At 53.1% G+C, this 20709-nt stretch overlaps 2 protein-coding genes across 2 annotated transcripts in view; one reads left to right on the forward strand and one right to left on the reverse strand.

Annotated features, from left to right (window-relative positions):
- The first annotated feature begins 48 nt into the window (after positions 1–48).
- LOC136559623 (prosaposin-like) lies at positions 49–12232 on the forward strand. The gene is made up of 15 exons (XM_066554932.1): positions 49–109; positions 4184–4308; positions 5460–5537; positions 5623–5748; positions 6536–6733; positions 7719–7862; positions 9939–9995; positions 10217–10225; positions 10310–10417; positions 11076–11162; positions 11255–11438; positions 11509–11678; positions 11757–11837; positions 11974–12081; positions 12197–12232. Exons 1-15 carry the CDS (start codon positions 49–51, stop codon positions 12230–12232), a joined length of 1572 nt encoding a protein of 523 aa, XP_066411029.1.
- An 837-nt stretch (positions 12233–13069) lies between these two features.
- Positions 13070–20709, reverse strand: part of CDH23 (cadherin related 23) — a 224500-nt gene continuing 216860 nt past the window's right edge. Inside the window, exons 55-69 of the mRNA XM_066554157.1 lie at positions 20373–20567; positions 19974–20084; positions 19621–19750; positions 19199–19462; positions 18914–19075; positions 18149–18405; positions 17795–17892; positions 17589–17709; positions 17333–17412; positions 16994–17034; positions 16651–16711; positions 16130–16259; positions 15926–16048; positions 15650–15763; positions 13070–14179 (exon numbers count right to left, since the gene is read on the reverse strand). Of these exons, the coding sequence (XP_066410254.1) occupies positions 13853–14179; positions 15650–15763; positions 15926–16048; positions 16130–16259; positions 16651–16711; positions 16994–17034; positions 17333–17412; positions 17589–17709; positions 17795–17892; positions 18149–18405; positions 18914–19075; positions 19199–19462; positions 19621–19750; positions 19974–20084; positions 20373–20567 (2214 nt within the window). The 3' untranslated portion in view covers positions 13070–13852. The remainder of the gene's footprint in view (positions 14180–15649; positions 15764–15925; positions 16049–16129; positions 16260–16650; positions 16712–16993; positions 17035–17332; positions 17413–17588; positions 17710–17794; positions 17893–18148; positions 18406–18913; positions 19076–19198; positions 19463–19620; positions 19751–19973; positions 20085–20372; positions 20568–20709) is intronic.

The following is a 20709-nucleotide window of genomic DNA, read 5'->3' on the forward strand; positions in this document are numbered from 1 at the left end:
GGAGCAGCATAGGAGAGGAACCAGCCACTGAGGACTCTTAGGAACGGCATGGAGAGCAAATGGAGTGGCTTGGTGCTGATCATTTCTGTGTGCCTGGGCTCCTACCAAGGTAAGGCCAGGCCTGGAGGTAGGTAGGATGTGGACAGCCCAGAAAACCCTGCTGAATCCCAAAACTCTTCCCAGCTTTGGTGTCTAAGTTCCATATTGTGCTTCCTCTGGTGTTGGAGTTGGGCAGAGGAGAGCTGGGGAAGGTGGCACCGCTGTCTGTGCTGCCCACCTGGAGGTCAGAGTTGGAACTTTGGTCTTTGAAAGTGATCACAGGGTAAAGGGGGTTTGTTCCCTCCCTTCTCTGGGATTCAGGCACAGCTGGTGGTGTGCTGGGGCATGGAAGGAGGGAAGCTGTGACAGAGTGGGGGAGAGGGGCTGCTCTCTCTCCTGCCCTTAGTTTGGGGCCTGGCTGCTGCTCTGAGCTGGGGAAGCCACTTGGTTGTCACAACAGTGTGACCATGGAGCTGTCCTTGTCCTGAGGGTCCTCCCAGGAGATGCAGGAGGCAGGAAGCTGGCTCTGCTGGCAGATGGCAACAGAGGTTGTTGGCTTGCTGAGCTCTGGGAAGGGTGATGGGGTGATATTCTCTACTCACCTCAGGAGCCCTCCCAGCGTCGGCACTTGGGTATCTGTGAGTGAATCCTCCTGCAGGCAAACCTCTGCTGCTGCCCTTAGTCATTCATCCTCTGCCCATCCCCAGGAACCAAGCTGGGGAAGGAAGGCCTGCTCCCAACCCCTGCTCCTTGCTTGGGGGCAGATCGCTGCTTCCTGGGGAAATCTCCCCCGGAATTCGATGAGCTCTGCTGTTGCAAGCAAACCCCCTCGCACCCCAATTAGCGCAGGCTTGGCCCCTGTGCTGTGACGTGCCCAGGTTTTGTGGGTGCACACACATGAGCCGGCCTGGGGGGGACGTGTCTGGGTGTTCCAGCCGGCAACAGGCAGAGCAGGAATGTTCACCTGTGCTCGGCACGTCCGAGCCCTGCGGTGCCGCCCGCCCGGCAGCCGGCGGGGCCCGGCCGCACGGCCCGGGGGATGCCGCGGCACCGGGACCCTGCGAGCCTCGGCGAGAAAGAAGGGTTTGGGAGCTGGGAAAAGTGTATTTATGGTTCTTGGTGCAACAGGGGCGTGCGCCAGGCCGGGAATTGGGGCGCTGGGGCCCACGCTGCCACCCACCCCCGGCGTTTACATCACAACCGGCTCGCCAGGCTCTGCCGGCTCGGCCGGGGCGCTCCGGGGCTCCGAGGAATGCCAGCATAGCCCTGCCACAGCTGGAGCTCGCTGCTGCATCCCCCCTGAGCAAAGCCCACCCCATCCCCCGGGCCTGGCAGGCAGCAATAGGGCACTTGTGGCTGGCCTGGAATGCCGCGGCACGGGAGCATCGCTGCCTTGCTCCTTTGCCCAAAATGGCATCATTTAATAACGCTGCTGCCTGTGTCCCTGGCAGCACGAGGTGGCTCCAGCAGGGCTTTGGAACGTGTAGGAGAGCTCACGGGACACCAGCTGCCCCAGTTGCTTGCCCCGTGGCAGTGCTTTCCATCTGGGGAAGCTCCCCCTGCTCTCAGCTGCTGGGTGTTATGATTAGTCCTAATTGCTTTCTGGCCCAGAAATTGCTGCTTGACCTTCAGCTTGAGCAGGGTGAGCAGTAAGTGCTGAGCTGAGGATCTCTGCGAGTCAGGAAACAAAATCCCCCGCGTCTTTTAGATCCTCCCGACTCCACCGCGGGGTCCGGGCTCCAACACAGCTCCGTGAGAGATGCTGCGGGAGGACCAGCTCAGAAAAAAACCTGTGGGCTTGTTGTGTCTCCCGCCTCCTTGGTTTTGGTGCTGCCCCTTAATGCCTCCGCTGACTTGCCATTCCTGTTTGCCCTGATGCTGGGGCCGGGGTTGAAAAACATAAATATATCCCTCTGAGCTGATGGGGCGAGTGTGGCACGGGTGTGTGGGAAGCCTGGGAACCCGGGGGGACTCGCCCTGCCCCGGGGCCCGCCTGCCCCAATGGCAGCCCGATGGGGAAATCAGGGCTGAAACAGCTCCCGGCACCCGGCAGCGCTTCTGAGGCAGGCGGGGATGGTGTGGGGGGCTTGGACCCCTCTCGCCACAACCACAGCGCCCGGGACTTTGCAGGGTGGCCCTGGGCACCTCACGCTCCTGTTTCATGGATGAGCTGGAGGTGTTGCCAAAATCCGGCATGCAGGAAAAGTGGCTTTTGGGGAGAAACCTGATAAGAGCAGGGTCGGGTAGAAAAAGCAGTTTCTGCCTTTGGCTTTATTCCTGCTCTGCAAAATCACAGACAGGGCTGGGGGCTAAAAGCTGGATGTGAATGCTCGGAGCGAGGAGGCTTGTGCTTTGCTTAAAGCTCTGCAGCAGGGTCTGTCTGTCTGTCCCTCTGCCCTCAAATTCCCAGAGCAGCTCCTGGCCAAAGCAAGGCAGCGAAGGGCTTGGCTTGTGCCTTCTCGCCGCCTCCTCCCCAGCCGCATCCTGGGTGGGCACAGTTCCCGGTGCGAGCAAACACTCGCCCCATCCAGGATGAGTCCTGACACACCGAGGTGACAATTAGAGCGCTGCTCTTGCGCCACGCCACCACGCTGCCGGGGCGGGCCAGGCTGGGCATTTACAGCCAGCAGAAAATGCTGTCGTGGGGAAGAAATCAAACCAAAAGAACCCCACCAAAAGTGGGGTTGCTCAATCGTTGCCGGGAGCCGTGGCGCGATTATCCGGCTGCCGTGCGGGGCTGAGCACCAGCGCCCTGGGTTTGCCCGTTTTGCAAGATTTATTGCTGCTTTTATCAGGGGCCGCCTCCGCGGCGTGTCAGAGGGTGCTGAGAGGCTGAGGATGAGCCCCAAATTCCCTTTGCTGCTGACCCTGTGACAGACATCCCATTGGAAAAGCTGGCAGCCTGGCTGTCTTGGTTTGGAAAGCCAGGAGTCTGCTAAGGAAGGCAGGAGCCTCCCCTGAAATGGAGAATGTAAACCCTCCCCACCCCTCCGAATTGCTATGAATTTTAAATTAAGGGGCTCTCAGGCAAAAATATGGGAGCAGGAAATAACAGTTCTTTAATAGGGAAGGAAAAAAAAAGGATAAAATAAACAATGCAGAACACTAGAACAACACTGCCAGAGTCAGAACCCAACCTGACACCCTGTGGGTCAGGGTGTTGGCGGCAGTCCCATTGGAATTGTGGCTCAGCCCTCCTGCAGTGTCAGGGGTGGTTCTGTTGGAGCAAGGGGGGTCCTGTAGAGAAGGATGGATTCTGCCTCTGAAGATCCAGTGGAAGAAGTGTGACCGTGTTCACAGGGGTTCTTGGATGAAGGAAGAGACGAGAATGTTGACTCCATGATCAGAAGGCTTGATTTATTATTTTATGATATATATATATTACATTATACCTATACTAAAAAGAAAAAGATGGACAAGGTTTCCTCAGAAGCTTGCTAAGCTAAGAATAGACAAGAAAAGAATGATAACAAAGGCAGCTCTCTTGGATTCTGTCCGAGATAGCTCGGTCCTTGATTGGCCATTAATTATAAACATCCAAGATGGGCCAATCACAGGTGCACCTGTTGCATTCCACAGCAGCAGATAACCATTGGTTACATTCTGTCTCTGAGGCCTCTCAGCTTCTCAGAAGGAAAAATCCTAAAGAAAGGATTTTTAGTGAAAAGATGTCTGCGACAAAGAAGAGACAGCTGCTGTTCCTCTGGGGAATCCCGTGGAGAAAGCCGTGCTGGTGTCTCAAAACCTCTGGATTATATCTGGGTAGCAATGCTTGGCTCCTCCCTCTGGGCAGAGCATCTCCCAATGGGATGTTACAGTTCTTATCAGCCATGCAGGGACATTCAATAGCTGTTATCAGCAGATGTCCACTCCTGAGGGAGGTGTGAATGTGGTCACTCAAAGAGAGAGATCAGGCAAACTGCCCACTTGACAAAGATAATCTGCCATACAGATGGGAATTGAAAACATCTTGCATTGCAATTTTCAGCACTGGCACAACCGACCTTAAAAAATCATTTCTAAATGAAACACCCCCACCGCCCTCCACGACTTTGGGATTTAGGAGGAATAACAGCAGGAGGGTGAGGAGCATCACTCGTTTGGGGTGCCTTGAGGGCTGACAGTGTCCTCTCCCCGCCCACAGCCGGGGCCAGCCCCCTCCACGAGTGCAGCGAGCGGCCGGAGCACTGGTGCCGGGATGCGGCCACCGCGGCCAAGTGCGGGGTGCTGGAGCTCTGCCGGCTCACGGCGTGGGACCGGGCACTGGGGGTAACCGGGCTGGGAACGGGGCATGTGTGGGACCGGGGCTGAGGGTAACCGGGCTGGGAACGGGGCATGTGTGGGACTGGGCACTGGGGGTAACCGGGCTGGGAACGGGGCATGTGTGGGACCGGGCACTGAGGGTAACCGGGCTGGGAACGGGGCATGTGTGGGACCGGGGCTGAGGGTAACCGGGCTGGGAACAGGGGATGTGTGGGATTGGGGCTGGGGGTAACCGGGCTGGAAACAGGGGATGTGTGGGATTGGGGCTGGGGGTAACCCGGCTGGGAACAGGGGATGTGTGGGATTGGGGCTGGGGGTAACCGGGCTGGGAACGGGGGATGTGTGGGACTGGGGCTGGGGGTAACCGGGCTGGGAATGAGGGATGTGTGGGACCGGGCTGGGAACAGGGGATGTGTGGGACTGGGCACTGGGATCAGGGGATATGTGGGACCAGGCACTGGGAGCAGGGAACACGGGGGGCTGCGGGAGAGGTGCCCGTCTGCCCCAAACATGGAGATGGAAAGAGAATCCCAGCCTGCCCACCCCAGCATCCGTGTCTATAGCAGTGCTGTGATGGCCCTGACCAGGGTAGAGAATGATGCATCTGACTCCATGGATAGCAGAAGGCTGATTAATTACTTTATTATACTATATTATTCTATATATCTACATTTTATTATACTATATTATTCTATACTACACTATTCTATACATTAATTATTTCATTATACTATATTATTCTATACATCTAAAACTGAATCTGTTAAGCACTCAACCTTGCACACACTGCTCTGAATCTTGTGACTGTCACCCGACAGTCCTGACACGCACACACACACTTGGCCCTGACACCATGACTTTGGGTAAACAATCTCCAAATTGCATTCTACTTTGGCACAAACATGGGCACAGCAAATGATAAGAATTGTGTTTTCCCTTCCTCTGATGTTCAGAGAATGTGAAACCCAGAAATGTTCTTGGGAAGAATTGTGCCTTGCTTTTCTCTGTGAAGAGAAATGTGGCTACAGAGCACAGAGCAAAGCAGAGCAAATGGCAGAAGCCAATGGGTGCCCCGGGGTGGTTTTGGGGTGGAAGATTGGGATCTGAAGAGGGTCTGGGTGCTGTGACAGCATCCTGATATGTCCCCTCTCTCTCAGCAGAAGGGGATCCCCTGTCACCTGTGCCAGGTGGCAGTCTCTGTGGTGGGCAAGATCCTGCAGGACAACCGCACCGAGGTGGGTCTCAGTGGGAAGGGGAGTGGGGCTGGCGCTCCTCCCTTCCAACCCCACTGAGGCCCTGACCTCTCTCTCTGTCACCCAGGAGAAGCTGAGGCTGTTCTTGGATAAGAGATGCCAGTACCTGCCCTTCCAAGACTGGTCTGTCAAGTGCAAGAGGATGGTGGACACCGGCATCCTCGTCCTTGTCCAGCTGGGCAAGCAAGTGCTGGTGAGGAAGGGGGAGCCCCAGGTTTGGGTTTTCCCACAGCTTGGGATGTCCTGGGGGCTTGCAGAGCAAAGGATGCTCCTGGAGCCTGGGGCAAACCATCTGAAGGACGAGATGGAGAGGGAAATTATCGCTGGTCGGGGGTGTATGTACAACTCACCAATGGGATGGGGCTGCTGTGGAACGTGCCTTGAGCTGTTTGATTTTCCAGCATCACTCTCATTCCATGGTGATGACAATGGGAAGATGCCAGCAGCTCACATCCCAGGCAGCAGACCAAGAACTTAATGTTACAACTTACTTTATAAGTTTTTTGACCAATCACACAAAGCAAAAGCACATTGACAGTGGTTCTATCCAACCACTATAAGCACACGTACCTTTGGTTAAAACAATGCTTGCTCATTTCAAATACAATACCTGCCTGTAAGCCTTAGAACACAATGCACAGAGCTCCATTATTAAGCTTCAAACTTCCTAATATCTTGCTAGATAAACTTTTCTGTAGCTTAGAGAGTTATTCTAGACAAGTGTTAATACACAGACCATTGTTCTATTTGCCCTTGCTTTTCTACTTTTAAAATAATTTTTCTGCTGACCAATCTCATGGCTGCTGCTTGGCTCTAATCACAGTTCTGCTGTCTCTGGGGCCTGCCTTTTGCAGCTTTCCCCAAACCCTCTGATTTTGTGGATTCCCACAGGAAATGACCCAGGGTGGGGGTGGGTGGGGGACTGGGTGTGATGGAGGAGGTGCAGCCTCAAGCCCCACCCCACCCCTCTGCTCCCCCAGTCGGAACCCAAGGTGGTGTGTGGGACCATCAGGCTGTGCCAGCGCCTGGACAGAGCCACCACGGGGACCCCAAAGTACCAGGAGCCACCAGCAGCTGCCACAGGCCCCAGCCAGGACTTTGCTGACCTCATTGCCCCCTTCATGGCCAACGTGCCCCTCCTGCTCCATCCCCAGGATCTGCCTCACGGCGAGGCCCAGGTACCGTGGCACAGGCAGGGGTGGTGCTGGTCATGGGACCATGGAATGGTTTGGGTGGGAAGGGTCCTTACAGATCACCTCATTCCAAACCCCTGCCATGGGCAGGGAACGTGTCCAGGCTGCTCCAAGCCCCATCCAAGATGGCCTTGGACACTTCCAGGAATGGTGCAGCCACAGCTTCTCTGGACAATCCGTGCCAGCATCCTAATGCTGCTCAGGGGTGAGAATCCCCTTAAAAGTATCACCTACTTAACAACAATTAGAGAAAGCCCCCAGAATTTCTGCAGAGCTGAAATTACATCTGGCTGGCAGTGTTGTCAGTTTGGGGGGATATTTCAGGATGCAGGAGGGAAATGAGAGATGCTGGTCAGAGTGCTGCCCCAAATTGCAGCCAGTGATTAAATCCCAGCCCTGCAAATGCAGGTTGGGGGTGGGGGGATTGGTTTTATTTCATGGGGTACAGTAATAGTTTCCTCCTCAAGCCAGGTCTCAAAAGCTCTTGGAGATCTATTTCACACCCAGGAGAGCTCAGCTACCTTTGGAGGCAGAAAATCAGCAGGGTGGCTTCTGTGGCAGAATTTTCTCTGTAAGGAGTTTGTTATTTTGCCTTTTATTAAAACCTTTCTGGAAACAAAAAGGTTTTAATAAAAGGCAAAATAACAAACTCCTTAGAGAGAAAAACCGAGCCAGGTGCAGGAGGTTCTTACTCCTGGTAAAACACCTCACAAAAGTGATTGGTTTCTTTGTTCTCTTCTTTTTCTAGTGAATTTCCCAGGTGGGATTTTTTGGCTCCTGTCCAATTGGCTCTCCTTAAGTTTGAGGTGAAGCCCCCCAGGTCCTATGAGGTGGCTTTTTACCTGATTGAGGAGAGAAACTTCTGGGCTTATTTCCTTTTTGAGGGGACAAGGGAGAGTTTTGTCACTCCATCAACAAGGGGCACATTCCTGGAGGGTACCAAGGTGTCCCTGTGCTTGTCACCCTGCAGGAGATGGAGGAGGTGTGTGGGGACTGCCTGCAGCTGGCGAGGGCCGTGCAGGAGGCGCTGGGGACCAACTCTGCCTTCAGCTGGGCGCTGGTGGCACACGCCAAGAGGGTCTGCCTGACCCTGCCACCCCCCCTGGCACGGCAGGTGAGCAGGGAGCCACACCGGGGTTGGGCTGGGAGGGGCTCCATGGGCAGGGACAGCCCAGCGTGGGCAGGGACACCTCCCACACTCCCAGGCTGCTCCAAGCCCTGTCCTGTGGAGGGGCTTGGCAGCTGGGCTGCAAGCAAAGCTGAGTTAATAGAAGAAATAACAATGATAATTTTCAAGTGTACATAGCAAGGAAGAAGACAAGGCCGTCAGGATGGCAGCAGTTTAGAAAAGATGCATGAAAATTTTTATAAGCCAGACTACGTGCATAAGTAGATGTGCATATGTGCCTTATTAAATTTCTGTAAAACTTTTACCAATTATATTGACACTAATTGCTTTGCACCAATGAATATACTAAGTTATTGTGATGTAGTTAATGACTGAAGATCATGCTTTGTTAAGAGTATATAAGCTGGAGAACACACAGAATAAAAACTTTTTTCTTCTTGGAAAATAAAAGTTTTTTATTCTGCATGTTATATATATATATGTATTTATATATATAGTTAATACAGTTAATAACTTAAAATCATGCTTAATTAAGAATATATAAAGAATATATATTCTTATATATACTATTCTTATATATAAAAGAATATTCTTATATATATATAAGAATATATATAAATATATATAAAATTTATATATTAGGAATATATATTCTTTATTAAGAATATCTAAAGAATATATATTCTTTATTAAGAATATCTAAAGAATATATATTATTTTATGTATAATATTCTTACATATATAAGAATATTCTTATATATAAAATTATATATGAAATATTAAAATATATTTAATATATATTATATATAATTTTTAATATATTTTATATATAAAATATATAAAGTTTATATATTAAGAATATATAAACTTTATTAAGATTATATAAGGAACATGCAGAATAAAAAACTTTTTTTTTCTTGGAAAAAAAAAAAGATTTTATTCTGCATGTCCTATATATATGGCTATATATAGTTAATACAGTTAATAAAATCACACTTTATTAAGAAGATCTAAAGAATATATATTCTTATATATATAATATTCTTATATATATAGCAGAATATTCTTATATATATAGAAGAATATTCTTATATATATAAGAATATATATACAATATATAAATATATATTTATGTATATAAATATAAAACATTTATACATTAAGACTATATAAACTTTATTAAGAATATATAAAGCATATGCAGAATAATAAACTTTTCTTCTTGGAAAAAAAAGGTTTTTATTCTGCATGTTATATATGTATTTATATACATTTAATACAGTTAATAACTTAAAATCACATTTTATTAAGAATATATTAAAAATATAAAAATATAAATATATATATTCTTTATATATATATTCTTTATAAATATATATATGTATTCTTTATTAAGAATATATATTCTCATATATATATGTATTCTTTATTAAGAATATATATTCTCATATATATATAAAATTCTTTTATATATATAAGAATATTCTTATATGTAAGAATATATATATATAAAATATTTTTGTATTTATAGAAATAGATAAAGTTTATATATTAAGAATATATAAACTTTATTAAGAATATATAAAGAACATGCAGAATAAAAATCTTTCTTCTTGGAAAAAAATAAAAAAATTTATTCTGCATGTTATATAACTATATTTATATAAATATATATATGTAGTTATATATAGTTAATACAGTTAATAACTTAAAATCACACTTTATTAAGAATACCTAAAAAATTTATATTCTTATATATATAATATTCTTATATATATAAGATTATTCTTATTTATATAAAATACATATAAATATATATATAAAATATAGAAAGTTTATGTATTATGATTATATAAACTTTATTAATAATATGTAAAGAATATGCAGAATAAAAACCTTTTTTTTTCTTGGACGCTAATCCCGTGTGTATGTCACGTCCGACCTACTGGTAGCAGTGCCCAGCCTGGCCCTGGCACTCCCAGGGATGTTTTGCCCTCTCCCCTGGGTGCCAGCCCATGCCTGGCGCTGCCTGGGCACTGACGCTGTGCCTCCCTCCCGCAGTGCCAGCGCTCCCTGGCCGAGTACACGGACACGGCCTCCCAGCTCCTGCACTACCTGGTAAGAGGCTGAGGGCACCCCGGAGTGCCTGGGGTCTCTGGGTGCCACCTGGTACCCAGTGACCATCAGCAGCAAATGATCCTTTTATTTTGTTAAACTCACCGCCTAATATTCCTACAAAATATTAACTTGTTTTTCCCCTCCTCTCTGCTTTGCGCAACTGCTGAAATTACATTTTCTTTTCATTTTTTCTTGCCATTTTCTGACCCCTCCACTGGTAGCAGGCTGAGGTAAGTGAGATCCATGCCCTGATGTGCTGAAATTCCCCTCCCAGGGGCCAAAGCCCTCCTGATTTGGGGTGTCTCTCTCCCCAGGACCCATCGGAGCTGTGTGGCCAGCTGGGACTCTGCGCCTCCAACTCGGCACTGCCCCTCCACACGCTGCTCACAGAGAGGGTGATGCAGGTCCTGAGCATGCTGGGGGTGAGTGGGGACCCCCTCAATTCTGCTGTGCTCCTTGAAATCCAAACACTGTAAAAGGGAGAGCCTCATTTTGTATTTTATTCCCTCAAGCATCATTTATCTGAGGTGGGGAATGCCTTACTTGGGGAATGCCTTACATGGGGGATGCCTTACTTGGAGGATGCCCTTCTTGGGGGATGCCTTACTTAGGGGGTGATGGTGGAACAGGATGAGGGTGGCTCTGGGGTGTGATGGTATTCACAGGGGTCTTAGGATGAGGGAAGAGATGAGAATGTTGACTCCATGGCTTGATTTATTATTTTATGATATATATTATTTTATGATATAAATTTTATTAAAACTATACTAAAAGAATAGAAGAAAGGATTTCATCACAAGGCTAGCTAAGAATAGAAAAAGATTGAATAACAAAGCCTTGTGACTGGCCGAGACAGTCCGGACAGTTGGACTGTGATTGGCCATTAATTAGAAAAAACCACATGAGACCAATCCCAGATGCACCTGTTGCATTCCACAGCAGCAGATAATCATTGCCTGCATTTTGTTCCTGAGGCCTCTCAGCTTCTCAGGAGAAAAAATCCTAAGGAAAGGCTTTCTCAGACACATGTATGTGGCACTGGGGGGGCTCAGCATGCATCCCACCCCCTTGTCCCCACAGGACAGGGTGGGGAGCACTCCGCTGTGTGACGTGTGCCAGTTCACCGTGAAGACAGTGGAGAGCCTGCTGGAGAACAACGTGACAGAGGTGAGCCCCACCGCTGGGGGCTGGCACTGGGGGCTGGCACAGGGGGCCGAGGGGCAGCGAGGAGCTTCCCCTGTTGTGCCTTGTGCCGGCAGGAGCAGCTGGTGAACGACATGGAGAAGGTGTGCTACATGCTGCCCCACGGCGTCATCGGGCAGTGCAAGGACTTCGTCAACTCCTACGGCAAGGCCGTGGTGACCATGCTGCTGGAGGCCACCGACCCCGCGGCCGTGTGCGCCCTGATGCACTGCTGCCCCCGCCTTGGGGACACCCGGTCCGGTGAGCTGGCACCCCGAGCCCGGGCAGGGGGACGTGCCCTCCTCTGGGTGCTGACGGCCGTGTCCTCCAGGGGCTGAATCCCTGGAGCAGCTGGCGGTGAGCGCCGGCGCCTTCTGCAGCGTCTGCCAGATCGTCATCACCTACTTGGACAACGAGCTGCTCAAGAACGAGACGCTGGAGGAGCTGGGCGAGGTGCTGGAGAAGGGCTGCGCCATGCTGCCCATGCCGCTGACCAGCAAGGTGAGCTGAGGGGGCACGACCAAGCCAGCAAAGCCTCCCCTGACCCCCCTGCCAGGCTCACCCCTCTCTCCCTCCCAGTGCCAGGCGCTGGTGTTGCAGTACGAGCCAGCGGCCGTGCGGCTCTTCGTGCAGATGATGGACCCCACCTTCGTCTGCACTGTAAGTGTCCTCACCCCTGGGGCAGCCCGGGCCAAGATGGGCCTCCCTTGTCCCAGCCTGTGGGCTAGGAGAGGGTCAGAGGCTGCTCATGGGGCTTTCCTTCCTCTCCCTCCCACCCTTTTCCTTCGCAATGCAGAAAATCAGAGCCTGCGACTCGGGCAAGGAGGATCTCCTGGGCTCAGCCCCCTGCGTCTGGGGCCCGCAGTACTGGTGCAAGAACATGGCCACGGCGGTGGAGTGCAATGTAAGTGACAGCTGTGTCCCCTCCCCGTGTCCCAGGGTGCCGTGCTGGCAGTCCCTGTATCCCAGGTGCCGTGCTGGCAGTCCCTGCATCCCAGTGCCATCCCGTCCCTCCCCAGGCTGTCGCGCACTGCCAGCGCCACGTGTGGAACTAGGAGCCATCTCCCCAGCTGGCTGGACTTGCTCTGCCATGTGGCTGGGGATCCTGGCTCCCTTCCCTGGGACGTGCCCATGCTCACAGACGTCAATGGCAGGAGCCACCTGGCCTCGCCGCGCCGGTGGGGCTGCGGGGAACCTCGGCCGCTTCCTCTTCCATTCCTGGGGCTTGGATTTCCAAATCAGGTTAAGGGACTCGTTGATATTTTCAGCACTAGGGATTCAGCCTTGACATCTCTCAGGGCTACTGCAAAATCCCCAAGCTCTATTCCCACCTCTATCTCCATCCCCAATCCCTTCTCCACCTCTCCATCCCACCCCGAGCCACTCGTACGGCCCAGATCCCGCAACGTGGATCTGTCCCCGTGGGCTGGGCTGGGTTCTGCTGCCCAAACGCTGGCCCCCCACTGCTGGCTGGCAGCAGTGAACCTAAAACGAATGAGTTTGAGTGCCAGGATTTCCTGTGACACCCCCATCCCTGCTGGGGGCCCTGTGCTGCCCCAGCCGTGGGGGTGAGGGCAGCGGGTGCTGGCTCGTCCCTCCCTGCTGTGTCAGGGGAATGCCTGCAGTGCCTGCTCCTGGGCGTGCATGGGAGCATCCCACCACAAATAAACTCTTCCCGTGAGCCTGGCTGGTTGTGTCCTTCCTCCTCGTGCTGGGGGCTGCAGTGGGAGTGTGGGAGAACATTTAATGCTTCCTCCGAAATCCAAGGTGCAGCAACACCCAGGGGGCATCTCGTGCAGATGATGGATTGAGGGGTGAGTTAAAAGAGGGTCTTCTCTTCCCAAAGGGGGTTTGGGGCCTGATGGATGTGGGCAGGAAGGACGACAGACAGGTTACCCAAAGCCATAGACAGTGTATTTCTGAGTCCCGTAACAGACCGTGCCCGAAACTCTCCACAAGGTCACGACTGGAAACAAACCCCCGAACAAACAAACCCAAATGCAAGAGAGAAGGGGAAAGAAAAGGGCAACAAAAGACACGCACGAGCACTCGACATCCAGAAGCCCCAGTTAGCCTCTCTCTTTTTTGACATTGCAACAAGTTTTGGTAAAGCCAGCAAAATGGAGGAATGTCTTTGGGTTGGGTTTTTTTTTTCTTTTTAATTTTTTGGGGTCTTTCCTTACTGGAAAGGTGACGTTAATGCCAAAAGGATTAGGTCTCTCCCCACGCTTCCCTGGCCCTGCCCATGCTCGTGGTCGAGGTGTGACAGCTGCCTGTCCCCAGCCTGTGCCCGGGAATGCTGTGGCAGCACATCATCTGCATTCTCACTGCACCTTCCCCCCCGTCCAGTCTGGACTCATCAGATTCATTCACCTTTTCTTTTCCCTTTTTTTTTTTTTAGAAAAAAAAAAAACTTTTTTTTTAATAATAAAAATAAAAAAAATTTAATGGTTTCGTGGATAAATGACAGGCGAGTAAAAGCATTCCGGTCCTGAGAGCCCTCTGCCGGGGCCAAGCTCTCCAAGGCTGCCGGAGCGATGTGCACCGGCTAGCCCGGACTCCTGCGGGGGAAGAGGGGGCCGAGCTCCGCTCTGGGGCTGCCCCCGGCCCCCAGCACGGCCCCCCTGCTCTGTGCTTCATCCCCGGCTTGCCTGGAGGAGCAGCAGCAGCGCTCGTCATAACTCGGTGATCTCCAGAGGGCTCTCCATGATCACCTCCCGCATCTTGTGCAGGGGCGTGGACTTGGCCGACTCGGTGCGGGCGTTGTGGTCGCTGTAGCCCCCGCAGTCGGCGGTCAGAGTCTCCAGAGAGCGGCCCAGCACCTTCTGGTCGTCCTCGGGCAGGCTGTTGAGGTCGGAGGCGAGCAGGGTGCCCGTGCTGCCGTGCACAACGTGGATGCCGTCCGGACCCTTCAGCTCCACCGGCTGCTTGTGCCGGAAGCGCAGGCTGCCCTGGCTGGGGCTGCGCTCCTCCTCCTCGTCCTCCAGCTCCTTCTGGATCAGCTGCAAGAGAGCCGTGCAGGAGGGAGAATGACCAGAGCAGCTCCTGGCTTCCCAGAGGGAAGGGCCCTCCTCTTGTGAAGCACCCTCAGAGCATGGATCATTAGGAGAGGACCTCCAGATGGGTCTCTCCAGCCTTGGGCAGATGCCCCAGCTCAGACACTGCTCCATCCTTGGGCAGATGCCCCAGCTCAGGCACTGCTCCATCCTTGGGCAGATGCCCCAGCTCAGGCACTGCTCCATCCTTGGGCAGATGCCCCAGCTCAGGCACTGCTCCATCCCTGGGCAGATGCCCCAGCTCAGGCACTGCTCCATCCTTGATTGGATGCCCCAGCTCAGGCACTGCTCCATCCTTGATTGGATGCCCCAGGTCAGGCACTGCTCCACCCCTGGGCAGATGCCCCAGCTCAGGCACTGCTCCATCCTTGATTGGATGCCCCAGCTCAGACACTGCTCCATCCTTGATTGGATGCCCCAGCTCAGACACTGCTCCATCCTTGATTGGATGCCCCAGCTCAGACACTGCTCCATCCTTGATTGGATGCCCCAGCTCAGACACTGCTCCATCCTTGATTGGATGCCCCAGCTCAGACACTGCTCCATCCTTGGGCGGATGCCCCAGCTCAGGCACTGCTCCATCCTTGGGCGGATGCCCCAGCTCAGGCACTGCTCCATCCTTGGGCGGATGCCCCAGCTCAGGCACTGCTCCATCCTTGGGCAGATGCCCCAGCTCAGGCACTGGCTCCCAGGTGGGTGCTGTGTCCTGCAGCTGCCCCCAGAGTGGCCAAGGAGGAGTTTGGAGCCAGGTTGGAATTTGGGGTTGTATGAGGGTGGAGGGGCAGGAGGCAGACAGGGAAAGAAGATGAAGGAAGGCTGGATGGGGCTAAAGGGGAATTAGGGCATGGATAGATGGAGGGCAGAAGGGCTGAAAGGCATCTCCCATCCCACTGCTGCCCTCTGCTCTCTTTGCCCCTCCTTTTGCACCCCCAGGAAGGGTAGAAGGCCACAGAAGGAGTTTCTTCTCCCCAGACCAGCCCTTCTGCACCAACACTCTCCATCCCAACAGTTTTGCCTCAAAACCCTGTGTTTTCGAGGCAAAAACCAGAGAAGCAGAAGGAAAGGAAGATGATCCCCCACAGCTTTGGCCAGCCTTGGCAGAAATGGGAGCTGATGGACAGAGCCCAGTCTGCAAAGAGGGCTCCTCTCCTGGGGTCAGAGAGACCGAGGGAGAAGGTGCTGTGTGCTGATCAGAGGAAACACAGGGAGCCACTGTGGGGAACCAGCATCCTGGAAAACCAATGAAAAAACAGCAGCGGGAACCAGTCGAAAACCAATATCTGGCTTGTTTAGACCAAGCAGAGAGTGAGGGGGCAGCACTGGGTGACAGGGAGCAGAGCCTGTAGGGCCAGGAGGACACACGGCATCCCAGAGGGCACGGCAAGCATGTCCCCAGAGCCACGCACACCCCTCTACCTCCGAGACCGAGGAGCGGTCCCCCTGGCTGGCGGTGGCCTTATGCACCATCCGCTGGGCAAAGAGCTTTTTCAGGCGCATGTAATCATCCAGCACCACCTTCAGGAGCGTGCCCTGGGCGGAGGGGGAGAGATTGTGGATTATCCAGGGGAGGTGGCTTGCTCAGAGGGAGCCTGGCCTCATCCCAGCAGTTTTTGGAGCGACGCCACCCTCCGGCGCTGCGAACCTGGAAGGTGCAGAGAAGACTCCTCGGTGCAGGACGCCCTCAGCACTCACCTTGATGGGTCCCTCCCGCATGATCTGCCCCAGCTTGGCGATGTTGTCGTACTCCTGGATGGCAGCCCGCAGGTAGCGATCATCCTCGGGCTTGGCGGCCGAGGGCTCCCTGCCGAAGGTGCCCTGCGGGGACAGACGGCGGCTCAGCAGCTGCCGGGGGCGGCACGGAGGGGACAGAGGTGTCCCAGCAGGGCTGTGTCTCACGTGGGTGCGGGCAGGGCTGTTCCACAGGTCCGTGATCTCGCTCAGGTTCTCCGGCAGGTCGTCCTCGTGCTCCGCCTGCGCCGCCAGCTCCATGTTCCTGCAGAAGGGGTCCAGCCACACCGGGTTGGCCCTGCCGGGGTGAGGAACGGCCATCAGGGCAGGCAAAGAGCGGCGTCATCCCTAACCCCGTGCAGAGCCTGATGCTGAGGCTGCACTGCCTCTTCCTGCCCCGTGCACGTATGAATTTGGCTGTTCTGCATCCAGATGTGTGTCCAACCCTGCCCAGTATCTCTGCTTACCCCAAACCTGGCCAGGATTGGCAGAGATGGAGTCACAGAAGAAAGTATAATATTTTTTAGCTTAGGAAGCTCTCAGAGTGAGAGCGTGTCCCAGGATCAGCAATGCTCCATGCAGGGCAGAGCAGAGCAGAGCAGAGAGACATTATGTCTCCACCTCCTGGCTCCAAAACACAGGCATCCCTCTCTTGGGAGCAGCCTCCAGCCCCAGGAGATGGCACTCACCCATCAAAGGAGTACTTGTTGGTGTTTGGCATGTCCATGATGTCCATGAAGCCTCTGTTCCCTGCAAAGGCAGGGATTAGAGTTACAGGGCAGCATTGGTGGGCTTGGCAGCAAACCATGGGGTGACACTTCTTTATCCGGGAGGGATAAAGAGGAACCAAAAAGGCAGTGAGAAACACGGTGGGGTGTGGCAGGTAACACAGAGTTTGATGCTGAGAAAGGCCTCCCACCATCACACCTTGCTGGGCAGGATCAACTCTGATACACACCCCATGATATCCCCCTTGTCTCCCTGTGACACCCCACTCTGCCATGCAGCTGGGACACCCCAAACACTGCTCACCAGTGGAGCCAGCCACGATGGCTTTCAGTTTCCTTTTGTGCCTGCAAAAGAAACACAGCCAATTGGGGAAGAAAATAAAGAATATGCTGGAAAGGAAAAGGACACACACGTTTGCAATAACCCTTCATACAGGATGTGCAATAAATATTAAATATTAAATAAGGCTGGGGAGCTTTGAGGGGAGATATACCAATACCATCAGTATTAAAACCATGGATTTTGGAGGAAGGTGATGCCCTCCTTTGCTTGCTGGCATTTCCAGGCCCAGGAGAAGGCACGCTGGTCCCCCTGGTCTAAGGGGACATTGCAGGGGCTGGGCAGAGCCCAGGAGTCACTCACACTGTCCGGTAGTACCAGTTCATGAGGATGAAGAGCATGGCAGCCAGGAAGAGCAGGACAGCCAGCACGATGATTGCCATCTAGGAGAGACAGAGGCATGGGGGGAACCTCCAGCATGCAGCCAGCTCCTGCTGGTGGCCACATGCCCCAGGTTATACAGGTGGAACACCTCTCCAGCACTGAGCAGTCCCAATGGGAAGGGACACCACCCCCAGAGGGCTGTGAGCAGCTCCTCCAAGCCCAGCTGGACCCTTACCTGCAGAGCTGAGAGGTCGTCGGGTGCCCGGGCAGTGATGGCAGGCTGCACGTCCAGCACATTGTAGTTCCTGAAGAGATTCCTCAGCTGCTCCTTGTTCTCATCTATCATCTGAATAACCCTGGGAAGAGAAGGGTTGCTTGGGCACCCTGACATTACTCAGGGTGCCCGGGGAGCCAGGCTGGGTGGGGGGACAGGGGACGTACCGTTCCACGTCCAGGATGCGGTTGGTCTCCCTGTTCACCACGTGGATCAGCAGCTCCGTCTGGGCAAAGTTCACCCGGCCCTTCTTGTCAACATGGAACTGGGGAGAGACAGCAAAGTCTGCAGGGTGGGACAGGAGTCTCCTCCTGAGCATCCTTGAGGTGTGCTTGTGTGGCAGAAGACCCTCAAGCATCATCTGGACTCCCACAGTACACCCCAACCTGGGGTCTACCCATCACCTTCAGAACCCAGGGGTGTCTGTGGTTATCCAGGCAGGACTCCCTCGAAGGAAACCTCCCAAACGGCGTGTGGAAGGCCACCTACCCCCCAAAGCAAGCTCCAAGGTGGATGGTTACCTGCACATCATCTGTGTTGACGATGGCACCGGTGATGTTGGAGAGGAGGCTGATGAACTCCTCCTCGAACTGCCTGACCTTGTCAGGGATCTCGTTGATGATGATCTTGACCCGCTGGTCATCCCGCAGGATGTAAATCCCCACAATGGCCGTGTCGTTGTGGCCCACCAGGTCAGAGGCCATAATGTCCACCACAAAGTAGCCGGGGTTGTAGGCAGTGAAGAGGTCAAAGGTTCGCAGGATGCCATCAAGGGTTCCTGTGGAAGGGATGGTGACAAGCCCAGGATTGTCACAGACATCTTTTATGAAAAATCCTTTCCTTAGGATTTTTTTCTCCTGAGAAGCTGAGAGGCCTCAGGAACAAAATGTAAACAATGGTTATCTGCTGCTGTGGAATGCAACAGGTGCATCTGGGATTGGTCTCATGTGGTTGTTTCTAATTAATGGCCAATCACAGTCAACTGGCTCAGACTCTCTGTCCGAGCCACAAGCCTTTGTTATCATTCTTTCTTTTTCTATTCTTAGCCAGCCTTGTGATGAAATCCTTTCTTCTATTCTTTTAGTATAGTTTTAATATAATATATATCATAAAATAATAAATCAAGCCTTCTGAAACATGGAGTCAGATCCTTGTCTCTTCCCTCATCCTAAGACCCCTGTGAACACCATCAGACGGGATCAGTGACCCCAGCCATGGGGATATCTTTGGCCACAGGGATGTCCCTGCCTGAGGCCCCATGCTCCTGCAGCAGGCTGGGCACCCACCAATGCTGAAGATGTTGGCCACCTCCTCGGAGTCATTGGAGTGCTGCTTGATGTAGCGGATGCCCAGTATGTGGTACAGGACCAGGCTGTTGTTGCCCACATCGGCGTCCACTGCGAGCACTCGGATCAGCTCCGACCCCACCTTGGCATCGGTGGCAACCCCTTTGAGGGAGAGATGGGAAAGGGACCTGGGGCCAGGCTGGCTCCCACTGCCCCTTTACCCTGCTGGATTTTCCTGGATTATCTCTGGCTCCAGGTGCCCCCCCAGCCCCTGGCACCTCTTACCCGCCGTGTACTCCGACTTGGTGAACTGGGGGGACTGGTCATTGATGTCGTCCAGGAAGATCCGCACCTCCTGCAGGGTCAGGTCCTCGCTGAGGTCCCAGAACTGGGCTCTGGCTGCCCGCTGGCCCCGGGGAGGAGCCCAGTTCCTCTGGCTGGATGCTTTGACGATGATGGAGTGGTACGGCTCCTTCTCCCGGTCCAGGTCCCGCAGGACCTTCAGCTTCCCTTCTCGGCTCAGCTGGAAGTTGCTCTCCTGGTTCCCAGCTGGGTGCAGAAAGGCACCCCCAGTCAGTCCTCTTGGGGCTTGGCACTTCCAAAATGCCACCTTGCCCATTGAGCAGGGCAGAGAGGCAGCAAGGAGAGGATGGAAATCCTGGGTGAGGGGAGTGTGGGGGACACAGAGCTGCCATCTCCACGCCCACCTGCTATGAAGTAGTAGACGATGGCGTTGGAGCCCTCATCCGCATCCACTGCACCGGTGACGTTCCCCACCACGGTGCCAGGCTGTGAGTGCTCAGGGACAGAGAGTGCCTGGTACTGGGGACTGTCCCTCTGCCAGAGACCCCAGGGAAAGGAACGTCATGAGCACTTAAATAAAAGGTTGGGGTTGCTTTAAACCAAAGCAGACAAATCCCAGGGTTCTCCCCACAATGGTGATGCCCAGGTCTGCAGGCTCCATCACACGTGCTCGCTGGCATCCCCATCCCTGCACCCCCTGCATCCCCTGCATCCCCTGCACCCCCTGCACCCCACCCCCTTCACCCTGGTGCCTTACGGGTGGCCTGAGGAAGATGGGTTCATTGTCATCGATGTCATCGAGTGCTACCTGGAGCGGCTGCATGGTCTCATAGGGTGGCTGGCCCTGGTCACAGGCCACGATGATCAGCTGGGGAGAGAGGCAAAAGGGCTGTCCTGGAAAAAACCGGGCTGGGAGACATCACTGAGGCAGGGACAGAGAGGACGGCTGGATGCTGGAGAATTTTGGGGGGATTTAACAGGGAATTGGGTGCTGGCCCACCAGGATGCAACCCCCCTAAGATACTTGATATTCACCCAGTTCCTGCTAAGGTGTGACACCTCCACAGCTGTGTCAACTGGTGCCATCCCCACCACATCCCGTGCATCCCACCAGCCCCATGGCAGACCCACAGCCCCAGGGCCCTGGCTGGCTCACGTTGTACACTGCCTGCTTCTCCCTGTCCAGCCGCATGGCCGTCTGGATCAGCCCGCTGACCGAGTCGATGCTGAAATACTCCCAGTCCTTGTTCCCTGCCCCTGTCTTCAGCAGGTTGTAGAGCACCACTCCGTTGAGACCCTCGTCTTTGTCCGTGGCATAGACCTCGTAGACGTTGGATCGCAGGGGGATCTCCTGCTTGCACACACACAGCCTGTCACCGTGACATTTTCTGAAAAACCCTCTTTGCCCAGGATTTTCTCCTGAGAAGCTGACAGGCCTCAGAAAAGAATGAAAACAATAACTATCTGATTGCTTGGGAATGTGGTCTGGAGAT

This window comes from Molothrus aeneus, chromosome 8 (genome assembly GCF_037042795.1).
Source record: "Molothrus aeneus isolate 106 chromosome 8, BPBGC_Maene_1.0, whole genome shotgun sequence".
NCBI classification, from domain to species: Eukaryota; Metazoa; Chordata; class Aves; order Passeriformes; family Icteridae; genus Molothrus; species Molothrus aeneus.

Excerpts from the sequence above, each read along its gene's own strand:
- LOC136559623 (XM_066554932.1), top strand. The coding sequence starts at position 49 with ATGGAGAGCAAATGGAGTGGCTTGGTGCTGATCATTTCTGTGTGCCTG. Across the intron at positions 4,309-5,459 it reads CGTGGGACCGGGCACTGGGG|CAGAAGGGGATCCCCTGTCA; the intron begins GTAACCGGGCTG and ends CCTCTCTCTCAG. Across the intron at positions 5,538-5,622 it reads TGCAGGACAACCGCACCGAG|GAGAAGCTGAGGCTGTTCTT; the intron begins GTGGGTCTCAGT and ends TCTGTCACCCAG.